The sequence below is a fragment of the Staurois parvus genome, unplaced genomic scaffold (genome assembly GCF_062004578.1).
Source record: "Staurois parvus isolate SC_StPar_1 unplaced genomic scaffold, SC_StPar_1.0 ptg000207l, whole genome shotgun sequence".
Classification (NCBI taxonomy): Eukaryota; Metazoa; Chordata; class Amphibia; order Anura; family Ranidae; genus Staurois; species Staurois parvus.
This window is the reverse complement of record NW_028318003.1, coordinates 7,184,718-7,211,902: the sequence shown is the minus strand read 5'-3', so window position 1 is coordinate 7,211,902 and position 27,185 is coordinate 7,184,718. Positions and strand designations below refer to the sequence as shown.

Genomic DNA, 27,185 nt, shown 5'->3' with positions numbered 1-27,185 from the left:
CACAACAGGCAGAGTGAAAAGCTACAGCTGTTATGAATATCAACAAAGTTCTACATCAAAAGGCACGCTGTGACCATTGAAGTCAGTGTAGCCATATTGTTTAAACTGTATCTCACTGTTTAGGGGTCCGATTCACAAAAACTGGGAAAAGAAAATGAAAGCTAAAATGGAATGGTTGCTAAGTGCAAGCAAACATCATTCTGGTTTAATTTTATCCTAAAAATCAAATAACGTGACTCTCACCTAGGCAAGTGAAATGTCATCTCTTAGAACCCTCAGGGGTCCATTAAATAAGCAGTATGGTTACATTAATACATTTAAAAAGCTCAGCTGCTTTCTTTACAAATGTGCTCAGTGTTCTGCTGGCTTCAGGACTCCACAACACAGCCTACAATTTAATAGGTTGTAGAAAGCAGGTTGTGGTATGTAACCTTGTGAAGTATAACAGAGTGGATGGAGATATCTGCTCTCCATTATGAATGGGGGCCTCAGTTTCACAGCTGTTCCAGCTCTGCCCCCCTTAAAGTATCATTTTAAAAGACACACGGAGGCTGCCATTTCAATTTCTTATTCTGCAAATTCTAGTTTCCTGTGTCATGCTCATCCTCTTGATTCAAATATCAAGAACAAGTAGATTGTATACCCCTTGAGGGTTAGGGACTAATGTGAATGTACAATATATATATTTATGTAAAGTGCTGCGTAAATTGACAGCGCTATAGAAGTACCTGAAATAAATAAATAACAAGTATTCAGATAAGAACTTCTGACTTTATTGCAATCTGCATACTCTCTCCATGGCAGGGACAATTTAAATTGAAATACATTTAAACAGAGTGTCAACAACTTCACTTCTACAATTTAATTTATAGAGAGAATATATATCTTTTTATATACACACACACACAGATGTGAGTATACTCACATTTTTATAAGTATAATCTTTTCATGTGACAACACTGAAGAAATGACACTTTGCTACAATGTAAAGTAGTGAGTGTACAGCTTGTATAACATGTAAATTTGCTGTCCCCTCAAAATAACTCAACACACAGCCATTAATGTCTAAACCGCTGGCAACAAAAGTGAGTCCACCCCTAAGTGAAAATGTCCAAATTGGGCTCAATTAGCCATTTTCCCTCCCCAGTGTCATGTGACTTGTTAGTGTTACAAGGTCTGAGGTGTAAATGGGGAGCAGGTGTGTTAAATTTGGTGTTATCGCTCACACTCTCTCATACTGGTCACTGGAAGTTCAACATTGCACCTCATGGTAAAGAACTCTCTGAGGATCTGAAAAAAAAAAAAAGAATTGTTGCTCTACATAAAGATTACATAGGCTAGAAGAAGACTGCCAAGACCCGGAAACTGAGCTTCAAGACCATACAGCGGTTTAACAGGACAGGTTCCACCCAGAACAGGCCTCGCCATGGTCAACCAAAGTTGCTCAGCATTATATCCAGAGGTTGTCTTTGGGAAATAGACGTATGAGTGCTGCCATCATTGCTGCAGAGGTTGAAGGGGTGGTGGGGGGGGGGGGGGGGGGTCAGCCTGTCAGTGCTCAGAGCATACGCCACACACTGCATCAAATTGGTCTGCATGGCTGTCATCCCAGAAGGAAGCCTCTTCTAAAGATGATGCACAAGAAAGCCCACAAACAGTTTGCTGAAGGCAAGCAGACTAAGGACATGGATTACTGGAACTATGTCCTGTGGTCTGATGAGACCAAGATAAACTGATTTGGTTCAGATGGTGTCAGGCGTGTGTGGTGGCAACCAGGTGAGGAGTACAAAGACAAGTGTGTCTTGCCTACAGTCAAGCATGGTGGTGGGAGTGTCATGGTCTGGGGCTGCAGGACTGCTGCCGGCACTGGGGAGCTACAGTTCATTGAGGGAAACATGAATGCCAACATGTACTGTGACATACTGAAGCAGAACATGATCCCCTCCCTTTGGAGACTGGGCCGCAGGGCAGTATTCCAACATGATAACGACCCCAAACACACCTCCAAGACGACCACTGCCTTGCTAAATAAGCTGAGGGTAAAGGTGATGGACTGGCCAAGCATGTCTCCAGACCTAAACACTATTGAGCATCTGTGGGGCATCCTCAAACAGAAGGTGGAGGAGCGCAAGGTCTCTAACATCCACCAGCTCCGTGATGTCGTCATGGAGGAGTGGAAGAGGACTCCAGAGGCAACCTGTGAAGCTCTGGTGAACTCCATGCCCAAGAGGGTTAAGGCAGTGCTGGAAAATAATGGTGGCCACACAAAATATTGACACTTTGGGCCCAATTTGGACATTTTCACTTAGGGGTGTACTCACTTTTGTTGCCAGCAGTTTAGACATTAATGGCTGTGTGTTGAGTTATTTTGAGGGGACAGCAAATTTACATGTTATACAAGCTGTACACGCACTACTTTACATTGTAGCAAAGTGTCATTTCTTCAGTGTTGTCACATGAAAAGATATAATAAAATATTTACAAAAATGTGAGGGGTGTACTCACTTCTGTGAGATACTGCATGTATATATATCTATATCTAATATCTGTCTTGACTGGTTTAGGATGTGGTATTTGAGGTTTGCCTCAAGTTCTGTGTTAAGATATCACTTACCACTCTAGAGAAAAGTCTGAGAGTTTCAAGGTCTTCAAGGATGTTGCTATTTTTTGTAGTAATTAGAACCATGTACAGTTTTTCCATAGGCTGGTAGACATAGCGAACGCTTTCTGTTTCCACAAAGGTGTGCTGTTTTCCAGTATTCATTAATTTCGGGAAAGCAGCCAACAGTCCTTCAATCCGTGTCCGAGTCATCTCCACAAACTGCCTTGATACTATGGCCTTACCTGCCTTGGTACAGACCGCAGCAGCCAGCAGCACCTGAAAATAAATTGAGAAAAGTTTTCCAGACAGTTTTCCAGCTTTGAACAACTTGTAGAATACAAAAGTAATCTTATTTAAAAAAATGGTAACTAGTAAAGATTTTATCCGTATTATATACATCTTTATGTAAGCCAAGCACTAACTAAATCATTTATCAGAAAACACCACTGAAATCTCCAAATGCTAGAACTATGAAAATTTCTGTAAGAGGAATGATCATTCGATTATCTATTTGTTAGTACAGTGCTTTCCACAGCCAATTCCAACTGTTTGAGAGGAAAAAAAAAAAAAAACTATACAAGGGACTATACCTTGATGGACTTTAAGGAGGAAGATGACATCTGAAGATCTCCCCTTCCCCCTACTCCCCCTTGCATGTCTTTGTCCCTTCAATAAAGCTTCAGGCCTGTGACCCCTTTTCCCCCCACATGCCCGATGCTTACTGTTTATTGTAAATTGTACGAACCGTATCTTGCACGATTTTGTAATGGTAGGAAATGTTGTCTAAAGCATGCTATGGTCTCAGGGTAAGCGGCGTTATGCATGACGTGTTGGTCTGGGGATTCGACCCCAACGCACATCATGTCAGGCATCATACCGCTGAGTGAATGTATTTATTGAATGTATTTATCGTATGCCTGGAACTATATTGCAATGTGGTGCGCTGCGTCGCAGTATAGGGCGAGATGTACCCCGATTTCAATCAAAAATACTTCTGCTATAGGGCGGATGGCAAGTGGTTAAGGCCTAGTTCACACTGGCATTGACAGCAGGTGTTTGAGGGGGTGTCTTTAACGCTCCTCAAACACCTATGCAAATGATACTATGGACAGCAGCACACAGTACTGTTCGCATTATCAAAACATGAAGCAATAGCTTCACATCGCTTCAAAACTGAAGCCTCATATTGAGTCTGGAGGAGTTTGAAGCATTTCAGTGCCTCCCATTGAAGTCTATAGTGATCTGCCTAAAACACACTGGCAGTCATTTGCGGGGTGTTTGCGTAGTGTGGTAGCGGCGCATTAATAACATTACAGTTTATTATAGGAGTTTGTGGTGCAATTTTAATGCTGGTAAAAAGCTTATAAAAATGTGTCAAAACCACGCATGGGGAGCTTGAGGAGCATTTTTAAAGCTTGAAAGACGCCAGTCTAACACCCATACTAAAGCTTATTAACGCCTAATGCCTATACTAACACTATAGGAAATATTTGTCAAGTGTGAACAAGTCCTAAGGCTCCCTCCTCCACCAAAACAAAAATGCAATTCTTAGTCCTCATGCACCCTGGACGTTTGTACAGCGGCTGTTATTGGCGTTTCTTTCTACAGCCAGTAAACTCCCCAGCATGTTATCCTATGTGTCCATGCACACAGACTGTAATCAGTGTTTTTTGGCTGGGAAAAAAACCCCCCAGCACTAGCGGGTTTCTAGAGGAGTTTTTTCGTTGTAAAAACGTTCTAACGCTGAAAAACACAGCAAACCGCAGTAAACCAGAAGTTTTGGATTTTTTGTGGTTAAAAAAAAAAAAAACGGCGGCAAAACGCTAAAAAAATGCAAACGCGAAAAAATGCAGCAAAGCGCTAATGCAAAAACACTAAAAAAAACTCAAGTTTTTAACGTGACTTTACACAGCCAATGTTACCAGTGTTATTGAAACGCCCAGTGTGCATGGAGTCCTAATATGCCTGACAGCTGTCAAGGCAGAAATGCCCAATTCTAGGCAGTTACCAACTTTGAGGAACATTTGTTATAAAACCAATACAAATAGCACCCTCATGATGTGCTCACTTCATTGAATATTTAATGAGAGTTTCACATATACCCCTTCCACTCTCAGCCTTGTGCACATGCCCCTTTTAGGATCTGCCTCAAAAGGTGCATGCATTTGTGTAGTCGTCAGCTGTGATCTGCTGAATTTTGGCTTTCATGTACAATTCAATTGAAGCTTTATATATATTCCATTTTTAGCAGTGTAGTACTGCATAATACAGAGCATCTTGTCACAGCTCCAGAGCTTACAAATGTACTGAACATATGTAATAAAGATCTCTACTTTGAAAGAATGTCCCTTGCATTGGGGGTCAGTGGGAAGAATGTCCCTTGCATTGGGGGTCAGTGGGAAGAATGTCCCTTGCATTGGGGGTCAGTGGGAAGAATGTCCCTTGCATTGGGGGTCAGTGGGAAGAATGTCCCTTGCATTGGGGGTCAGTGGGAAGAATGTCCCTTGCATTGGGGGTCAGTGGGAAGAATGTCCCTTGCATTGGGGGTCAGTGGGAAGAATGTCCCTTGCATTGGGGGTCAGTGGGAAGAATGTCCCTTGCATTGGGGGTCAGTGGGAAGAATGTCCCTTGCATTGGGGGTCAGTGGGAAGAATGTCCCTTGCATTGGGGGTCAGTGGGAAGAATGTCCCTTGCATTGGGGGTCAGTGGGAAGAATGTCCCTTGCATTGGGGGTCAGTGGGAAGAATGTCCCTTGCATTGGGGGTCAGTGGGAAGAATGTCCCTTGCATTGGGGGTCAGTGGGAAGAATGTCCCTTGCATTGGGGGTCAGTGGGAAGAATGTCCCTTGCATTGGGGGTCAGTGGGAAGAATGTCCCTTGCATTGGGGGTCAGTGGGAAGAATGTCCCTTGCATTGGGGGTCAGTGGGAAGAATGTCCCTTGCATTGGGGGTCAGTGGGAAGAATGTCCCTTGCATTGGGGGTCAGTGGGAAGAATGTCCCTTGCATTGGGGGTCAGTGGGAAGAATGTCCCTTGCATTGGGGGTCAGTGGGAAGAATGTCCCTTGCATTGGGGGTCAGTGGGAAGAATGTCCCATACATTGTTGGTCAGTGGGAAGAATGTCCCATACATTGTTGGTCAGTGGGAAGAATGTCCCTTACATTGTTGGTCAGTGAGAAGAATGTCCCTTGCATTGGGGGTCAGTGGGAAGAATGTCCCTTACATTGGGGGTCAGTGGGAAGAATGTCCCTTACATTGGGGGTCAGTGAGAAGAATGTCCCTTACATTGGGGGTCAGTGGGAAGAATGTCCCATACATTGGGGGTCAGTGGGAAGAATGTCCCATACATTGGGGGTCAGTGGGAAGAATGTCCCTTACATTGGGGGTCAGTGGGAAGAATGTCCCTTACATTGATTAGATCATTATTTTTGCTGATTGGCAAGGCATGGGTTATTGATTTGTAACACAGCACATTAGTGCTCATTATGCAGTGCTAATTATACAGTGCTACGCTTATCCTAATATGTTTAGGAGCAACAAAGATGGAATTCAACCACCTCCCTACCAGTGTATTGTACAAAATGGGTGGAGAGGTAGATGTGCTTTCTAGAATGCCAATACTGAACGGCACTGCAGGAATAAAGCAGGGGCAGCCAGTGCACACCCTAAAATGTCTGCTAGAGCTGTTGTCAGATCACAGACAAAAGACACCGAGCCAATGCAAATGGCCATGTGCCTTATGATGGCTATTATGGTCTGTCACAGTGACTCTCGAGCTGTTTTCTTACCTGTACGTAACACTACTCCCACAGGCCACCAATGAAAAGGGGTGTGGGGGCGCACACAGAGCAGAAAAGGGGGCGCACACACCAAAGAGTAGCAAAGTACACTGAGGGCATACAGACCACAAAGGGGGCAAACTGACTACTGACATTAAAGGGCAGAACACCACTGACATCCAACAGTTATGTGACACTCCCCAATGAACAACAATATTTAAGGGGCGCACACACCACTGACCACCAACATTTAAAGGGGCACTCACTATCAACCACCACCAAAAAAGGGGCACCAACTCCTGACCACTGAAATCTGCAATTTGTTTTGTGCATTACATAGTTCTGACTAGGGCTGAAACAACTAATCGAGATAATCGATTAGAATAATAGTTGTCAACGATTTTTATAATCTATTAGTAGGTCAACCAATTAGTTGGCCTGCATACAGAATGCAATACTTGTTTACATATCAGAAAACACAGTGCAGCACATGTACAGCTCAGTACACCGTCCATACAGGTCAGTAAGTTCCTGAGAATGTGTGAATGGAGGAGCAATGCCTCATGGGACATGTAGTTCTAGGCAGGAGAAGGAAGTGAGTGATTCTAAAAAGGCACAAGATTTTTCACCTTGCTATAGGGGCACTTTATACTATACTTTGAGACTTGCTGTAGGGAAACTCTGAAAGCAGGAGGAGCCAGAATGACTTGTGTGGGACCCCAAAAAACAAGAATCGGGGCTGCACTGGGCAAAACCATTACACAGAGCAGGTAAGTATGACAAGTTTGTAGTTTTAAAAAAAAAAAAATCCACGGTTAATCACTTTAACCACTAGCCTGCAGGGCACTTATACCCCCTTCCTGCCCAGGCCAATTTCCAGCTTTCAGCGCTGTTGCACTTTCAATGCCAATTGCGCAGTCATGCAACACTGTACCCATATGAATTTTTTTTTTTTTTGTGACAGATAGAGCTTTATTTTGGTGGTATTTAATCACCTCTGGGATTTTTTGTTTTTTCTTAAACCAAAAACCACTGAAAATTTTGAAAAATAAAGTTTTTTCTTAGTTTTTGTAATAAAATTTTGTAAATACGTGATTTTTCTCCTTCACTGATGTACGCTAATGAGGCTGCAGTGATGGGTACTGATAGACACTGATAGGTGGCACTGATGGGCATTGACAGGCATCACTGATGGGCACTGAAAGGCAGCACTCATATGGCACTGATAGGCGGCACTGATGGATGACACTGAAAGGCAGCTCAGATGGGCACTGATACGTGGCATTGATGTGCACTGGTAGGGACTGATATGTGGGATGGGGGGGAAAAAAAAAAAAAAAAAAAAACTTGCCCTCCAGAGGATTTACCCCCCCCCCCCTTCCTGATCAGGCCATTATTTGCATTACGGTGCTGCTTTACTTTGACAATTGCGCGGTCATGCAACGTTGCACCCAAATGAAATTTATGTCCTTTTTTTCCACAAATTGAGCTTTCTTTTGGTGATATTTGATCACCTGTGCGGTTTTTGTTTGCACTATAAACGAAACAAAAAAAGACCAACAAGTTTGAGAAAACAACATTTTTGACTTTTTGCTATTAAACATATCCAGTAAAAAAATTTAGAAGATCAAGTTTCGTCATAAATTTAGGCCAAAATGTATTCTGCTACATGTCATTGCTACAGAAAAAAAAAAATCCCAATAAACTGTAAATTAATTGGTTTAAGTGAAAATTATAGCGTTTACAAATGGCGGTATATATACTGGGATTTTTTAAATTTTTACTAGTAATGGCGGTGATCAGTGACTTATAGCGGGACTGCAGCGGGCATTCTGACACTGAGGGAACTGCACTGACATCCCCAGTGACCAGTGTAAAGGTATTGGGTAGGAAGGGGCTAACATGAGGGGCAATCAAAGGGTTAACTGAGTTGTTTTACATAGTGCTGAGTCTGTGTGCTTCACTGTAAGCACACTGCTTTGCATGGCTGTGCTAAGCACAGCCATCCAAAGAAGTGTGCACAAGCTGACAGGGAGAACGGTTTTGTTTACAAACAGTTCTCACCGTTGGAGATGCTCGGCAATCACCAGGCATTGGCGAGTAATAACCGTCCAGGACCCGGTGATTGACAGCTGTGGCCGCGAATGGCGGCGCAGGTAGGGCGTGTGCCCCCTACCTGGAAATGCAAAATCACGTATATATACACACACATGTGATTTTGCGCACCCATGCTGCCCTGTAGCAGTATATCTGGTATAGGGCAGTCGGGAAGCGGTTACAATATTTTTTTTCATACTGCTACCAGTAGTGGTGCACCGAAATGAAAATTCTGGTGCCGAAACTTCAAAATGCACTTGGCCGAAAACCGAAATGCGCAGTTTTTAAAAATGAATACATAATTTTTGGAAAAAAAAATACTGATTACAAAAAAATATATACCCCAATTTTCTGACACTGAGGGAACTGCACTGACATCCCCAGTGACCAGTGTAAAGGTATTGGGCAGGAAGGGGCTAACATGAGGGGCAATCAAAGGGTTAACTGAGTTGTTTTACATAGTGCTGAGTCTGTGTGCTTCACTGTAAGCACACTGCTTTGCATGGCTGTGCTAAGCACAGCCATCCAAAGAAGTGTGCACAAGCTGACAGGGAGAACGGTTTTGTTTACAAACAGTTCTCACCGTTGGAGATGCTCGGCAATCACCAGGCATTGGCGAGTAATAACCGTCCAGGACCCGGTGATTGACAGCTGTGGCCGCGAATGGCGGCGCAGGTAGGGCGTGTGCCCCCTACCTGGAAATGCAAAATCACGTATATATACACACACATGTGATTTTGCGCACCCATGCTGCCCTGTAGCAGTATATCTGGTATAGGGCAGTCGGGAAGCGGTTACAATATTTTTTTTCATACTGCTACCAGTAGTGGTGCACCGAAATGAAAATTCTGGTGCCGAAACTTCAAAATGCACTTGGCCGAAAACCGAAATGCGCAGTTTTTAAAAATGAATACATAATTTTTGGAAAAAAAAATACTGATTACAAAAAAATATATACCCCAATTTTTTGTAAAACATGAAAGAGGATGTTACGGCGAGTAAATAGATACCCAACATGTCACGCTTTAAAATTGCACACGCTCGTGGAATGGAGTGAAACTGCGGTACTTAAAAATCTCCATGGGTGATGATTTAAGAATTTCTACAGGTTAGTAGTGTAAAGTTACAGAGGAGGTCTAGTGCGAGAATTATCGCTCTTGCTCTGATGTTCGTGGCGAAACCTCACGTGTGTGGTTTGAACACCATTTACATATGTGGGCATGGCCTACATATGCGTTCACCACTACGTACAAGCATGGGGTGACGGGAGCACTTAAAATTTTTGTAAAAAAATGTATTTATTTTTTTTTGCACTGTCCCTTTAAAAATATTTTTAAACACTTTTATTCTTATCACAAGAAATGCATGCATCCCTTGTGACAAATAATTAGTGACAGGTCCTCTTTATGGAGAGATATGGGGTCAATAAGACCCCACATCTCTCCTCTGCAATACACAGCATTTGATTTAAAAAAAAAAAAAAAAAAATGGCCGAAACGGGAAGTGACATCGCTCTGGTCCTCCAAGGGCATAGAGATGTGTGGCGGCCATCTTTCCTTCACTCATCTCTATGCCCAGCGCCGGGATTGATGATTTCTCAGGTAAGGCTGAACTACGGAGCGGCAGTCGGAGGTGACAGCGGCCGGTGATTGGTGGGCTTTTTTCGACACCTGTATCAATGCTTTTTTTCATTTCAAACGTTTCAGCCACTGAAATTTCCCTAGTCACCAGTCAGTGTCCCTGATCACTTCCGCACCAGTTACAGTGCCTTGAAAAAGTATTCATACCCCTTGAAATTTTCCACATTTTGTCATGTTACAACCAAAAATGTAAATGTATTTTATTGGGATTGTATGTGATAGCCCAACACAAAGTGGCACATAATTGTGAAGTGGAAGGAAAGTGGAAAATGGTTTTCAAGATGTTTTACAAATAAACATCAGAAAAGTGTGGCGTGCATTTGTATTGAGCCCTCTTTACTCTGATACCCATAAATAAAATCTATTGGAATCAATTGCCTTCGGAAGTCACCTAATTAGTAAACAGAGTCCACCTGTGTGTAATTTAAAGTGTTACTAAACCCAGAACAGTAAAATCAGTCTGTATATGCAGTACAGCATGCTTGTTATACTCACTGTGGAACCTAAGGGGTTAATCCTCTGCACTGTGTAAAAAGGCCGTTTGGTCCTGTTTTCTCTGCCCCCCCCCCCCCTCTTGTTCAAATGTCTACCTGAGAAGACAAACTGAACCCGTAGTTACAAGCACATGCTCAGTTTAGTGTGTATTGCTAGAGTTTTTTTTTCTTAGGGGAGTGCATGTGATCAGCACAGGGCCAATCAGCACTGTCCAGACAAAGGTCAGGGGTTTTGCATCCCCCTAGAGCAGAAAGAAAACTCTTCCTACAAGCTTTAACCAGTGCTCTGCTGAAGTCACAAGACTGCTCTAACTGCTGATGAGAAAAGGTATTTAGCAGTTTAGATTTACTAAAATAATTGCATTTCCATGTTGTGTGTACTGTGGGAGACCAGATAGAATACAGGGTCCTGGGTTTAGTATCACTTTAATCTCAGTATAAATACAGCTGTTCTGTGAAGCCCTCAGGGAGGTTTGTTAGAGAACATTAGTGAACAGCTTCATGAAGGCCAAGGAACACACCAGACAGGTCTGGGATAAAGTTGTGGAGACGTTTAAAGCACAGTTAGGTTAAAAAAAAATATCACAAGCTTTGAACATCTCACGGAGCACTGTTCAATCCATCATTCGAAAATGGAAAGAGTATGGCACAACTGCAAACCTACCAAGACATGGCCGTCCACTTAAAACTGACAGGCAAGGCAACGAGAGCAGTAAACAGAGAAGCAGCCAAGATTCTCCCACCTGAGCTGTGGATCTCTGGTGGGAGAATCTGTCCTCTAGACAACTATTAGTCGTGTACTCCACAAATCTGGCCTTTATGGAAGAGTGGGAAGAAGAAAGCCATTGTTGACAGAAAGTCCAGAGTGAGAAGTCGTGTGAGAACTCATGTGGAGGACACAGCAAACCTGGTGCTCTGCTCAGATGAGACCAAAATTAAACTTTTTGGCCTAAAAACAAAACACTGTGTGGCGGAATACTAACTGCACATCACACTGAACACACCATCCCCACCGTGAAACATGGTGGCAGCATCATGTTGTGGGTATGAATATGATGCAATGTATATGATAACGCTGCGCTGGACTAATGACAATAAAATTCAATTTGTAATTTCTTAATTTTCCAAATGATTGTGACAAAAAAAAAAAACAAACAAAAAAAAAAAAAAAACACAACTTGCCATGCCTCTCACTAAAATGCCTTGAACTGTATTTTCAAAATTAAAAAAAAAAAAAAAAAGGGCCATTTGGGGGGTAGATCTACAATCCTGGCGTTTCCGGGCCTCAAGAAATGAGATTGGCCATCAGTACATCAGGACTGATCGATTGTCAGATATATATACACCATGGTTTGTGGACTCTAACTTTCCTACAGACTGAATAATATACACTAATTTGGGGTATTTTCACCAAAGAAATGTAGCAGAATACATTTTGACCTAAATTATGAAGAATGGTTATTTATTTGCAAAACTTTATAACAGAAACAAATAAAAACACTTACTTTTTTTTTGTTTTGTTTTTTTTTCTTTTATTTAGCAAAACATAAACAGTGGTAATTAACCACTTTCTCTCCTGAGGATTTACCCCCCATCCTGACCAGGCCATTTGTTACGTTATGGCGCTGCGTTACTTTAACTGACAATTGCGCGGTCATGCAACGCTGCTCCCAAATGAAGTTTATGTTCTTTTTTCCCCCCACGAATTTAGCTTTCTTTCGGTTGTATTTGATCGCCTGTGCATTATTTTATTTTTTTTTCGCTATAAAAACAGACTGCCAATTTTGAGAAAAAAAAAACAAAAAAAAAAAATTTGGTATTAGACATGTCCAGTAAAAAAATATTAAAAAGAATCTCAATACCCAGTACGTGTAAATTAATTGGTTCACGTGAAATTTATAGTGTTTACAAGCAGCGGTACATATACTGCAATTTTTTTACTAGTAATGGCGGCAATCAGCGACTTACGGACTGCGGCAGACATTCTGACACTGGGGGGAACTGACTTGGTGTCACTGATTTATGGGTACAGTGCTGCATGACCGCACAATTATCAAAGTACCACAACACTGAAAACTGGCTTGGGAAGGAAGGGGGTAAAAGTGACCAGTATTGAAGTGGTTAAAATTATCTCCATGAAAAAAAGTCTCAGTCTTTAGTACTACTTTAACATAAAAGATTTATATTCCCCCTCCACCCTTCACTTACCTTCACGTCTGACTCCCATTTAAAATACCCTGTACATACTACCTGAGGGTATGTTTATTAACATATATGAGATAGGTATAGTATTACTTTCATTGTTTCACAGTATACATTAACCCATTAGAGTAGTGATTATTTCCTGTTTTTGTACTATAGAAGGGCAGATGATTTAAAAAAAAAAAAAAAAGCATGCTGCTGCTACTTAGGCTAAGTTCACACTATCTTTGTTAGCAGGCATTAGACAGGCATTTGGGAAGGGTTTTTAACAATCCTCAAAAGCCTAAAAAATTCTACACATGGCAGCACACAGTGCTGTTCACACTGAAGCGTTAGCGTCGCGGCAAAATGGACGCCTCATGTCGAGTCCAGAGTTGAAGCCTCTCATTCAAGTCTATGGTGACGCTCCTCAAACGCCCGGCAGGAGGTTGGGGAGAGTTAATACCATTAAACTTCATTATAGGCGTTTTTGGCATGGTTTTAAAGCTTGGCAAACGCCTATCAAATGCCTCAAAAATGCGCATAGGGCATTTGGAGAGCATTAAAAATGCTTCCCAAATGCCTGTCAAATGTTATAGGGGCGTTTGGCAAGAGTCAGAAGTTAGTCAAGTGTGAACGAGCCCCTAAGTGTCTTATGCTGGCCATACACGTATTGATTTTTGGAGAATATTTGTACAAAAATTCTTTGTAGTTTTGATGGACGAATGTCGTTCGAAAATTTCACTTGCTTTTTAACATTCAATTTTAAAATTAATGTAATTTCTGAACGAAAACCCACATATACTGTCTGAAAATCCGTTTCAGAAGAGTTTTCTATGTTGCTCCTTCGAATTTTCCCATCACTGTGGTCTAAAACAAACATCAATTTGACACCACTAACAAGTAGAAAGTCGAACGAATGCTCTTAAAACAAAAACTTTCTAAGGAAACATTTGTTTGTGTATGGTCAGAATAAGTGACAGCAGGTGAAGATAGCTATATATTGATTAGATGAATATAAGTGTGCATAGGTGCTTTTTTTTTAAATAAAATGTGCCAAAAGGTGGGGATTGTTAATTATTTATATATTATAAATAAGGATCATATTTTTGGGTATTCTCTGATAATTGCGTGTCTAAAAAGGGAATTGGAGGGCTGCACTATTTATTGCTTGATTTTTAAATTAAATTCCAAAGAATTGTTACTTTAACTCTGGTGTGGGTGTAGATATCCAATCTCTGTTGTGCATCACTGATGGGCACTGATAGGCATGGATAGGTGGCACTGATGGACACTGGCAGGTAGCACTGATGGGACACTGGTAGGTGGCACTGATGGTGCTACACTGATAATCAGTGTCCTGATGATCAGTTTACATGTCCCCTCAGAGTAATGCCGATTACCGGCTCTCCTCACGAGCGGTCAGCGTGACAGCTCATGAGGAGAGAATGCCGATAACCAGCATTTCCTTATTTACATGTGATCATCTGTGATTGGACAGAGCACACCACTGATCACCGCGCTTCGCACCCCCGGGGGGCAGTTAGAGTGGGAGGATGTCATTAGACGTCCTCCCAGAAAGAGAGAACCGCCTTGCCCCGTCATTTCCTTATATGGCAGGCGGGAGGCAGTTAAAAAGCCTGACTCCACAGGGAACTGTATACATTTATAAGGACTTCTATTGACCTTTATTCAGAGAAGAAACAGGCTCTCTTTAGAAACACATCATGCTCTGAGAATCCTGTCTCATTTATGTTCCATTTATTAAAGGATTTGAGAAATAAAGGTTTTATGTGTACATGTATTCAATTAATGTATGAACCTAAAGTCTACCCAAAATTATTGTTTTAGTCCCTCAATAGCAGCCATATATATAAAACCATGCTGTGTGAATGGACCTGGTGGGTACTGTGGTTCCTCGTGCCAAATACTATATCACAACAATGTCAGAAACTAGTGACACCTGTAGCTGTGAGCTGCCTGATGAAAAGGTAATACACTTTTTTTTTTCATGTTGAATGTAATTTAATCTTGAAATCTATCAACAGGGTTGCTTTGGGGGAAAAAAAAAAAAAAAAAAAAAAAGGGTTGGCAGTTTATTTGTGAACTATACTAAACACATAGTTTATATAGTATGTGGCTCTAAATCCCTTTATCTTGATTTATTTGCACCATCAAGGGAAAGACATTACTAGGCCCAAACTAGATTTAAAATTTATTTGGCAAAAACCATTTTGTTTTAGGGCTCATTCAGGCGGGTGTGTGAACAAATGCAGGATCTTACAGGCAGAAGTTCGTCAGCAAGATCCTGCGCCTTACATTATCCATAAACTGTATGCTATATGGATAATTTACATTGGACAATGAAGGAGCAGTAGGATGTGCAGATTACTATGCCATCCCTTCCTCTACGCACATAGAACTTAGACAGGGCAAAGGGTGCTGGCCTTCCTATTCTGCCTGAATGCTGCTGTGCAGGGAATTACAGGAGGCAAATCAACAGAATCAGATGCTAGGTTTAGGAAAAATATATTTAGTGTTTTTCCAAATTAATTTTGTAATATTTGCTGGGTGTTTAGCCTTACAATGGTTCCAAAAGTTTTTTCTTTTAAATTAAAGACATATACTTACCTGCTCTGTGTAATGGTATTGCACAAAGTGGTCTCCTACCCTCCTCGCCATTCCTCCGCTTCTCAGAGGGCCTCTCAGCAAACCGGCTGGTGAGGGTCACTAGTGCGAGTGTGCTCCCAAGTCAAGCTGTGTGCATGTAAACACACACACAGCTCTGCCACTCCCCCTGCTCCCCCCTCACAGGATTTGACCGGCAGCAGCAGGAGCCTCAGGGCTGTCTAATACTGATGGGACCCTGGGCAAACATTTTCTTGCCCCCCCCCCCCCCCAATGAAATTTCATTCTCCACCTTCTCTGAGACATACAACAAATAGCAGGTAAACTCAAAATCAGTTTACTGCAGCAGATCAGGCAGCAATTGCAATTGATTTCTGGAGGTTACATCATATTATTAAGGCTCACTGACTGGTTGCTAGAAGTTACAACACACATTACGGCTCACTGATTGGTTGCTAGAGGTTACAGCACATGATTTCTGGTCACTGATTGGTTGCTAGAGGTTACTACACATCATTACCACTCACTTATTGGTTGCTAAAGGTTAAAGCGCTTAATTATGTCTCACTGATTGGTTGCTGAAGGTTACAGCACATCATCTCCTCACTGCCTGCACACCCTGGACTGAGAAGGTTAGGGGACCCACCAATAGACAGAAAACTCCTCGGACTCCTGGGATCATAGGCAGTGCTCAGGGAGCAGGGTCTGATCAGTGGCAGTGCTGGGGGGATGGGATGAGTGACAGTGCTGATGGGGGGCATGGGATCAGTGGCAGTGCTTGGGGAGACGGGATCAATGGCATTGTTTGGGGGGGATGGGATCAGTGGCAGTGCTGGATGGGGATGGGAGGTGACATTTCTACACCGATGACCAATGTTAGGAGGGGATTAAAACTGATGACCAATGTAATTTGCACTGACCACCACGGTAATGGGGAATTTGCACTGACCACCAACATAAGGAAGAATTTACACCGACATCCAATGTAATGCGGGATTTTACACCAACAAACAATACATTTCTACACTGGCCACCAATGTAAGGGAGAATTTACACTGATCACCAGGAGATTTCTTAAGTACTGTAGTTTGACGCCATTCCACGAGCGTGTGCAATTTTAAAGCGTGACATGCTGGGAATCTATTTACTCGCCATAACATCCTCTTTCATATTTTACAAAAAATTGGGGTATATATTGTGTTTTTTTTTTTTGTCTTTTAATCAAAGTGTATTTTTTTCCAAAAAACCAGGCACCAGAATTTATTTCGGTGCACCACTACTTTTTTCTATTTTCACCTGCTCAGTAATTCTGCTATTTTTCAGCTTACTTTAACAGACCAAGCTGTCCAGACAAAGCAGCAGTTAGAGGGGCGGAACAAACGATTTACCATTGATGGAGTACTTACAATTAATCAGCGTTCATTAAATGTAAAGCCTATATCCCAGAAGGGAAAAAACTTTTTGCTGTAACAAACTGCATCCAGTAGCGATCAACACAGGTAAACGCATGGCTGTGCAGAGAGCAATGAATAGCTGCAGCCGCTGGTGACCTGCCACTATAGTAAACAGGGCCGGCGGCCGCACCTACCCGCTGACAACCGCAGGAGCTGCCACTACAATACACACTGGACCTAGTCACCAGTGTGAATGTAGCCTAACACTACCCTCTCCCCAGACGGACAATGCTCTCCAGTTGATACTGCTTTACTACGTCATCCAGAATGCAGTAACCCTACGACAGGACATGTGTTACTGGCTGGATCACCAGGTAAAAAACAAAATAAACCACAAATGCAGCCAACACAGCTAAGGATTGGTAAGCTGCAATATATTACATTTTTGTTTTAGGGTTTAATGCCGCTTTAACCATTCCCTCCAAAACACCACTCTAGGTTGGTCTACTTCTCTCTAAACCAAAGCACAGGTGTCCGTCTGGCTCGTACCAAAGAACATGGACAATTAACAGGTTGTTGACTGCACACCGTTGTTACTAAGATCTATAAGTTGATTGGAAAAAAAAAATGATCATGATTAAGTGCCCGTTGGCGTGAAACATCTCAACACTTGTTCATCAACACTTGTCATCCCAACCATGGCACCACCTGCCTGGAGTTTGCATGTTCTCCCTGTGCCTGCGTGGGTTTCCTCCGGGTACTCCGGTTTCCTCCCACACTCCAAAGACATGCTGGTAGGTAAATTAGACCCTGTCTAAATTGGCCCTGGTATGTGTATAAATGTGAGTTAGGGACCTTAGATTGTACACCCCTTGAGGGTTAGGGACTGATGTGAATGTACAATATATATGTAAAGCGCTGTGTAAACTGACAGCGCTATAGAAGTACCTGAAATAAATAAATAAAATACGTTTTAATAACGCTGGTAACATTAGTTGTGTAAAGTCACGTTAAAAACACGAGTTATTCAGCGTTTTGGTATTAGCATTTAGGTTTTTTTAGTTTTATTTAACCAAAAAAAGTCCAAAAATGCAGGTTTGCTGCGATTTACCACATTTTGCTGCGTTTTTCAGCATTAGAGCGTTTTTACAGCTAAAAAACTCCTCTAGGAAACCACTAGTTCTGGGGGTTTTCCAGCCAAAAATCGCTGATTAGAGTCTAAGTGTACATGGACACATAGGATATCATGCTGGAGACTGGTGAACACACATTTAGCACAAGAGTACACATCGCCATTACTTTGTTTTGGTCCATATTTGAGAGAAAAATTTTATTTTTGCAGCCAAATTGGGACAACACCTATTCTGTTACATGACCTCATACACATACCTTACATAGTTAGATAGTTAGTCTGGCTGAAAAAAAATACAAAAGTCCATCCAGTTCAACCATTAAAAAAAACCCACAGTTGATCCAGAGGAAGGCAAAAAACCCAGCAAAGCATGATCCAATTTGCTCCTGCAGGGAAAAAATTCCTTTCCTGAACCCCCAAGAGGCAATCAGATATTTCCTGAATCAACTTTACCTATAAATGTTAGTATCCAGTTATATTCTGTGTATCTAAGAAAGAATCCAGGCCTTTTTAAAGCAATCCACTGAGCTGGCCAGAACCAACTCTTGAGGAAGTCTATTCCACATTTTCACAGCTCTCACTGTGAAGAAACCTTTCCGTGTTTGGATATTAAATTTCTTTTCCTCCAGACGTAAAGAGTGCCCCCTTGCCCTCTGTGATGACCTCAGGGTGAATAACTCTACACCGAGTTCACTATATGAACCACTGATGTATTTATACATGTTGATCATATCCCCCCTTAATCTCCTCTTGTCAAGAGAGAATAAATTCAGTTCCTCTAATCTTTCCTCATAGCTGAGCTCCTCCATGCCTCTTATCAGTTTGGTTGCCCTTCTCTGTACTTTCTCCAGTTCCCCAATGTTCTTTTTGTGAATTGGAGCCCAAAACTGAACTGCATATTCCAGATGAGGTCTTACTAATGATTTGTACCGGGGTAATATGATATCTCTCTCTCTGGAGTCTATACCTCTTTTAATACAAGAGAGGATTTTGCTTGCTTTAGAAATCGCAGCTTGGCATTGCATGCCATTATTAAGCTTGTGATCTACCAGAACCCCCAGATCCTTCTCCACCATTGATTCCCCCAGTTGTACCCCCCTAGTATGTATGATGCATGCATATTCTTAGCCCCCAAGTGCATCACCTTACATTTATCAACATTAAACCTCATTTTCCACATAGTTGCCCAATTAAACAGTGCATTGAGGTCAGCTTGTAAGTTGGAGACATCCTGTAAGGACGTTATTCCACGGCACAGCTTGGTGTCATCTGCAAAGACTGAAATGGGATTTGTAATCCCAGACCCTATATTGTTTATAAATGTATTAAAAAGTAAGGGTCCCAACACTGAACCTTGGGGTACACCACTGACAACCCTAGACCATTCAGAGTATGAATCATTAACCTCTACTCTCTGAATACAATCTTTTCGCCAGTTTTCTATCCATTTACATACAGATTTTTCCAAGCCTGTAGACTTTACCTTACACATTAGCCATGTCTGGGGAACTGTGTCAAACGCTTTTGCAAAAGTATGCCACGTCCCCCGCCACCCCTCTGTCCAAGTATACCACGTCCACCGCCACCCCTCTGTCCAAGTATACCACGTCCACCGCCACCCCTCTGTCCAAGTATACCACGTCCACCGCCGCCCCTCTGTCCAAGTATACCACGTCCACCGCCACCCCTGTCCAAGTATACCACGTCCACCGCCACCCCTCTGTCCAAGTATACCACGTCCACCGCCACCCCTCTGTCCAAGTATACCACGTCCACCGCCACCCCTCTGTCCAAGTATACCACGTCCACCGCCACCCCTCTGTCCAAGGTTTTGTTCACCTCCTCAAAGAGAAATCAGATTTGTTTGACAACTTCTGTCTTTCATGAATCCATGCTGTCTGTTGCTTAAAATATTTTTTTCCAGCAAGAACTCATCTATGCGGTCTTTTATTAAACTCTCCAGTATCTTCCCAACTATAGAAGTTAAACTAACAGGTCTGTAATTACTTGGTAAAGATTTTGACCCCTTTTTAAATAATGGCACCACATTGGCCTTACGCCAATCCAGTGGTACTATGCCAGTCATTACAAATTAGAAACAATGGCTTTGAAATGACAGAGCTCAATTCTTTAAGGACCCGTGGGTGTATGCCATCTGGTCCAGGTGCTTTATTCACCTTTATTCTGTCTAAATATTTCTGGATCATATCAATTGTGAGCCAATGTGGATCATCTGGGGCTGTGTCAATACCATGCCCATTATGGACAAGAGCTCCCCCATGCTCCTTTGTATACACAGAGCTGAAGAAGGTATTTAATACATTTGCCTTCTCTTTGTCCCCAGTCACCCACTCTAGATTATTTTGTAAAGGGCCTACATGCTCGGTCAGGCCTTTTTACTATTAATATATTTAAAGAATTAACTCAGAACTGAACTCTTCCCCTTCCATGAAATGTGGATCTCTTAAATTGGATCTCCACCCTCCAGGCATTCTTCAGTTCTATCCAATCCTCCTCTCCCAAATTTTTTTTGGGCCACCCCCCCAGGTGCATGTCATTCACCTTGGTGAATGAAGTGTACTGTGCTCCCTTTGCATCCTGGGATAGGTATGTCACATATTCCAGGAGGCATTGTCTCTCCATTTAGTAAAGGAGCAGCGTGTCATCTGTAGGCCCACCGGATGATCCCAGAAAATCTGGTACCAACTGGTGACATCAAAGAAAAACATGACGGCGCAGGAGTGAGCAGTAGCAAAACAAAAAAGGATCTCAGTGGGTTAACTGTGGATCCGCTGAGAGGGTGTGTATCTGAATTGTGCAGAAGACAGCCCCCAGTAGGCAGTGGTTTATAGATAATAAAAAATAAATTAAAAAAATGAAGGGGGGGGGGGTTATCTCAAGATCCGTTTTAAAGTAGAATTCCAGCCTATGGCTTAGTTCACATTGGAATACTTAAACGCATTAGTAAAGTCCACTTTTTCAGTTGTAGCTACAGGTAAGCCTATAATAACGTTCAGTGAAGATCTCCTAAATTTGCAAAAAGGAAAAAAATATTGTGTATACAATCGCTAAACAAGTCATATTGTAATTGAATGTTATTTAAAAAAAAAAAAAAAAATCACTTTTTTAATGTAAAATACAACATAGCAACCTGCACCCACTCAGGACACAGATGGTGTACAGAAACCCCCCAGAAATGACATTTCCTGTTTGTGTGATTGGCTGATTTTCCCAGAAGTCTGCACTAAGATACAAGTCAGATTTCAGGCATCCCCTGCAACAAAAATGTCATTTTTAGTGAGATACTCCCAAAGGGAATCATGTCTAAAGGGGTGCAGACCCTGCCACGTTCCTCAGAGCCTTGAGAGTGCAGCAGCTGATAATTGTGTAACAACTCTCATATAGGATCACTCTGCACATGGACACAGGCAAACAGCTATTTCTTCAAGATAACAAGGTAGGAATGTGCAATATATTTTTTAATTTCCTGGCAACAAACATATATCATCCAAAGGGGAATTTTTTTTTCTTGGCAAAAATGGAGTTTGTTTTTAAATGCCAAGTTTGGCTGCTTTCACAATGATCCATTGATCCACACTGAGTGCCAACAATGTGCACAAGAGCCCCAGCTCTCTGGGGACTCTCCCTCCTCATTGGCTAAGACAGCAGTGGAAGCCATTGACTCCCACTGCTGTCAATCACAGCCAATGAAAAGAGAGAGGGGGCAGGGCTGAGCCTCTGTGTGTGAATGGACACAGAGCAGTGGCTCGACAGCGAGCCTGCTGGGGTACCCTAGAGCACTTTGTGGGAAGGGCCAAGAGTGCTGGCAGGCAACCCACGAAGAGGATCAGGGCTGCTCTGTGCAAAACCATTACACAGAGCAGGCAAGTATTATTTTGAAACAAAAAAGATTGAATTAATATCATTTTAACCTTTACGGAAAAGATAAATTCATATATTTTTGCAAAAAAAAACAAAAAAACAAAAAACAAAAACAAAAGCGCATTTATTTTTCCAGCAGAAGCCTGCAAAGCATGGCACCCACGATCAGCAGATATACCGCCCTGTGAATAAGGCCCCATTTGCACTTATGTGTGTTTGCTGTACAGCAGCATAGGGTCAACCATTCATACTAATGGCCATCCCTGCACACAGCAAATGCGTCAAAGTAGTTCCTGCGCTCTTTGTGGGTGGCGAGCCTCACGCGTTCTGTTGCCTGTCTGCTAGATGCGTCAGGAATGTCTTAGAGAAGCATGATGCGCAGTTTCAGGAACGCGTGCAAAAAAAACTCATTTCTGCGCACATTGCCGGAACACGCGGAGGTGAATGGGGCCTAATTCTGCACCCAAAAAGATGGAAGGAATATTTGTGTTCCTCTTAGGGGTCACTGTGTGACTGGGAGTGATAATCCTATGGGGGGGTCTGAGGTGCGGCTGGAATAGAAGAAATACACGTCGGTAGTCAGTCATTGATCCAACCTTCACCCTGCCTGGTGTCTATACAGTGCTCTCCAGGTCACAGCACCCCCTCCCCCCATACAATGTATATCTATGACAACAGACCGAGAGCTAAGGCCGATGTCAGGCCTGTCCCAGCCCCGGGGCCCCTGTCCCGTCCTCCCTCATACACTCAGTTTACGAGGGGCCCCTGTACTCTCCTGCACTGGGCCAGCTGACAGGACGCAACCAGTGACAGTTCCTGCGCTCCGGCGGGTTGTGGCCCCGGGCCCCCCGGAGGGTGTCCGCTCCCCTTTACGTACCCTATAACACACACACCCTCCCCGGGACCCCTCCTCACCATGTTTGCGCTTCTCACAGCCGGTTATTACGCCTTTCTGCCCGTTCTTTACACTCCAACAGCCCTCTCCACAATATGGCAGTCCCGGGGCCACGTCTTCAACAGGAAGAGACGTAACGTCCGGGGGAAAGAAGCCTAGTAATGGCACGTCTGACCAGGGGAGACGGGAGCGGCCATATTGGATGAGGGCAGCGCGGCCTGTCACTGACGTGTGTTCCGAAGTCCGTGAAGGAAGGGGATGATTGTGTCTGGAACACGTAGTCTGTTTCTACGTTCCCGGGTTTTCACAGGACAAATACGAATATAGATTTTAGTCAGTGTAAGGGTGTGACAAGGTTTTATGTGAAGTCCAGAGCCGTTCATTAAACTAATAAAACCTGAGATACATGCAGTTTGTGAGAGAAAAATCATATGTTCCCGGCTTGCAGTGACTGGAATCCTCACTCATTGCGAGCGCTTTCATACGTGATGTTCAGGGGGCGGTAAAACGCTGGAATTAAGCTGTGCTTTCACTGCCCCTTAACCGGCACCCCCTTTAGCTGCAGCAGCAGCGCCTGAGGTGTGAGCATGCCAATAATTATACCCTCACTTGGTGAGCATAACTCCCAACGAACACATTCAATTGAATTGGGCCCTTCTACAACAACCTGTAATGTGGGGATAGGCAGGCAGTAAGGAGGTGACACCACACCTCCGCACTTGGCAAATGCTCTCTAAAGTGTGATCTAATCATGGATCACACTTCAGAGAGCACAGCACACTCTCTGAAGCCCTCAGGCCCCATGAACACAGGACACTTCTGAACGATGGAAACTGCTGGGAAACGTAGGTTAAAAAACATCTGTTAGGCGCGTTTGCATACCGTGTTTATGAGCGTTTGCGTTTAGAAGCGTTTTTTAAAGATAACCTCAGGAAACCTTCCAAAATACCCAGAATGCACTGAAAAACAGTAAAAATTAACTATTTCAGACATTTTGAGAGAAATAGAGCAGTATGTGTTGAGATTAGCTGTATTTTTGTGGTGTTTGGATGTGTTCCAGCTCATTTGTGTGCAGAAATGATTGCAGCAGTGTCTAACATATTTGTTTTCATGCAAAACCTCAAAGTATGGTGTACCAGGTCCATTTGAGTACCAGGAAAACGCTTTGCCTGCATTCTTCATGATGGAAAAAGGCTCTGGACAGAATCTGGAAATGGAAGAGTTAAAAAAATTATAAGCGCGGTTAGTCGTGTTTACAAGCGTTTTGCGTTTGAAACGCTGATAAAATCTACTGCTGAACGCAAGTTTTCTGCATTCAAAAAAACGACTGTAAACTCAACTGCCTGTAAACGACGATGTGTACATGGACACACAGGAAAACATTAGGGTGAGATCAGGGGCTGCTGAAAAAAACGCTGAACAGCTCCTAAACGTGAGTTTATCAGCTGCAGTGTACATGAGCCCTAAAGCCTCACACACACTGACAACTGAAGGGCAGTAAAAATAGGTGGTTGAGCCATTGTTTATCACTTCCCCCCTTAACCGCCTCCTGCCTGCTATATAGTAATGTGACAGATGCAAGGTGGTTCTCTCGTTCTGGGAGGACGTCATATGATGTCCTCCCATTCTAACCGCGCATGCACGGCTCCGGGAGCGCGCAGTACGGCGATTAGCGGTGCGCCGTGTCCCTTGGACACAGCGGATCACCGATCAACAGAAAGAGCCGAAGATGTCGGCTCGATCATCTGATCAGCTGTGTCCAATCACAGCTGATAGCATGTAAACGGGGAAATGCCGATTATCGGCATTTCTCTCCTCACGAGCTGTCACGCTGACAGCTCATGAGGAGAGCCGGTAATCGGCATTCCTCGGAGGGGACAGGTACACTGATCATCAGGGCACTGATGATCAGTGTAGCCCCAGCAGTGCCACCTGTCAGTGTCCATCAGTGCCAGCTGTCAGTGCTCATCCATGCCACTTGGCAGTGCCCATCAGTGCCACATATCAGTGCCCATCTGAGCTGCCTTTCAGTGTCACCCATCAGTGCCACCTATCAATGCCAGTCAGTGCCGCCTATCAGTGCTGCCTGTCAGTGCCACCTATCAGTGCCATATATGAGTGCTGCCTTTCAGTGCCCATCAGTGATGCCTATCGATTTCCTTCAGTGCCACCTACCAGTGCCTCCTCATCAGTGTCCATCACTGCAGCCTCATTAGCGCACATCAGTGAAGGAGAAAAATCACTTTTCAAAATGTTATAACAAAAACAAAGAAAATTTTTTTTTTCTATATTTTCAGTGGTTTTTGGTTTAAGAAAAAATAAAAATCCCAGATGTGATTAAATACCACTAAAACAAAGCTCTATCTGTCTAAAAAAAAAGATAAAAATTTCATATGGGTACAGTGTTGCATGACCGTGCAATTGTCATTCAAAGTGTGGCAGTGCTGAAAGCTGGAAATTGGCCTGGGCAAGAAGGGGGTATAAGTGCCCTGTAGGCTAGTGGTTAAGCTTCAAAGGCAGCCAGATGGGCTTGCATGCCATGGCTATGACGCTTTGCTGTGCTGAAAGAATGATGCCCTCTGTCACATTTGGTGGGTAGTACCTCCACCACACATGACGCCCACCTCCTGTTTTAACCATCGAAATGCCAGACTACCATGCTGCAACCATTGCATTGCGTGCTGTTGCGGGGAAGTTTCAGCGCAGTCCTATTTCCTTAAATCAGGTTGTATTCGGCAGGTTGAAGTGCTCATTGAACGTGATGGGGGGGATAATTCCTGCCACAGATGCAAAGCAAAGCTCTGAGTATTCTCCCTCCCCGCTGTCTTTCTAGCTAAAGGGGCAGCAAGAACTCTGCTCAACTGCGGGGTTTTACCACCTCCCCAACCGCAAGTGTAAAGAGGCCCTAATGGAGCTACAACTACTACTGGTATCCAACACTTCCCAGGGTGTCCATGACTCCCAATTGTTCCTTATTTGTAGGGACTGTCCCCCTTTTTGGACCCATTCCCTCTGTTCTTCTTTCTTCCTCAGTTGTCTCTCTTTTTTGGTCTGATGTAGACCTGTAAGGAGGAGATATTACTCCTCTAACTGCTTCCCGACCACCCTATAGCAGAACTACTGCTACAGGGTGGCAGGGCTGCGCAAAATCATGTGTATATATGTGATTTGGTATCTCCGGGTAGGGGACGCGTGTCACCCTACTCGCGCCGCCATTGGTGGCTACAGCTGTTGATCACTGGGTCCTGGCCAGAGATTCTCCACTGGCACCCGGCGATCACCGAGGAACACTAACAAAGGAGAGGTCTGTATGTAAACAACACAGACCTCTCCCCTGTCAGTACCAGCACGTTGCTTTGTATTACTCTGCATAGCAGAGCAATACAAAGCAGCGTGCTTACACAGTAAAACAGCACACAGATAAAATAGTAAAACACACACACACGGGGCACACCGTTAACCCTTTGATCGCCCCAGATGTTAACCCCTTCCTGCCCATGTCATTGATACTGTGACAATGCTTTTTATTAGCACTGATCACTGTATTAGTGTCATTGAGATGTCAGTGGCACTTAGTCAGTCTCCCCCCCCCCCCCCCCCCAGTGTCAGAATACCCACTGCAGTCCCGCAGTCCCACTATAAGTCGCTGATTGCCACCATTACTAGTATAAAAAAAAAATCCCAGTATATATACCACCATTTGTAGACCCTATAACTTTCACGTAAACCAATTAATTTACATGTATTGGGATTTTTTTCAGTAAACACATGTAGCAGAATCCATTTGACCTAAATTTATGACGAAATTTGATTTTTTTACATTTTTTTCACTGGACTTGTTTAATAGCAAAAAGCCAAAAATATAGTTTTTTTTCCTCAAAATTGTTGTTCTTTTTGTGTTTATAGCGCAATAAAAAACCCACAGAGGTGATCAAATACCACCAAGAAATCTCCATTTGTGGGGAAAAAAAGAAGACATAAATAATTTGGGTGCAGCGTTGCATGACCGCACAATTGTCAGTTAAAGTAACGCAGCGCCGTATCACAAAAAATGGTCTGGTCAGGAAGTTGGGTAAATCCTCTGCAGGGCAAGTGGTTAAGGGAAGTCCCGCCCCTGGGTGTGTCAAGTAGGTTGGGCTACCTTTTTCCCTTATAAGGCTAGGTTCACATCTGTGCGGGTGGCGCCGCTGCGGATCCGCACAAAAATCTGTGCAGCCCCACCACCCGCACAGAAGAATGCGGACCTGTGGGCGGGTGCCATTAATTCTAAAGGCATGCTGCCTGCACTGGAAATCACAACCGTACTGGGAACTGAGATTCCCGTGCAGGCTGCGTTTTCAGAAGTGCAGGGACTTCTTCCCTGCGTGTCCCGGGGCACGAGAGTCCGTTCAAATCAATGGACTCTCGTGCCCGCGCAAAACGCAGACCCCAGGAATGCAGATATGTGAACCAGGGGTCGCCAG

At 43.4% G+C, this 27,185-nt stretch overlaps 1 protein-coding gene across 1 annotated transcript in view; it reads right to left on the bottom strand.

The window, feature by feature from the left end:
- ARCN1 (archain 1 coat protein complex I subunit delta) overlaps window positions 1-22,882 on the bottom strand; it is a 45,027-nt gene extending 22,145 nt beyond the window's left edge. Inside the window, exons 1-2 of the mRNA XM_089678592.1 lie at window positions 22,743-22,882; window positions 2,615-2,878 (exon numbers count right to left, since the gene is read on the bottom strand). Coding sequence (XP_089534718.1) covers window positions 2,615-2,878; window positions 22,743-22,745 — 267 coding nt within the window. The 5' untranslated portion in view covers window positions 22,746-22,882. The remainder of the gene's footprint in view (window positions 1-2,614; window positions 2,879-22,742) is intronic.
- Window positions 22,883-27,185: the final 4,303 nt, after the last annotated feature.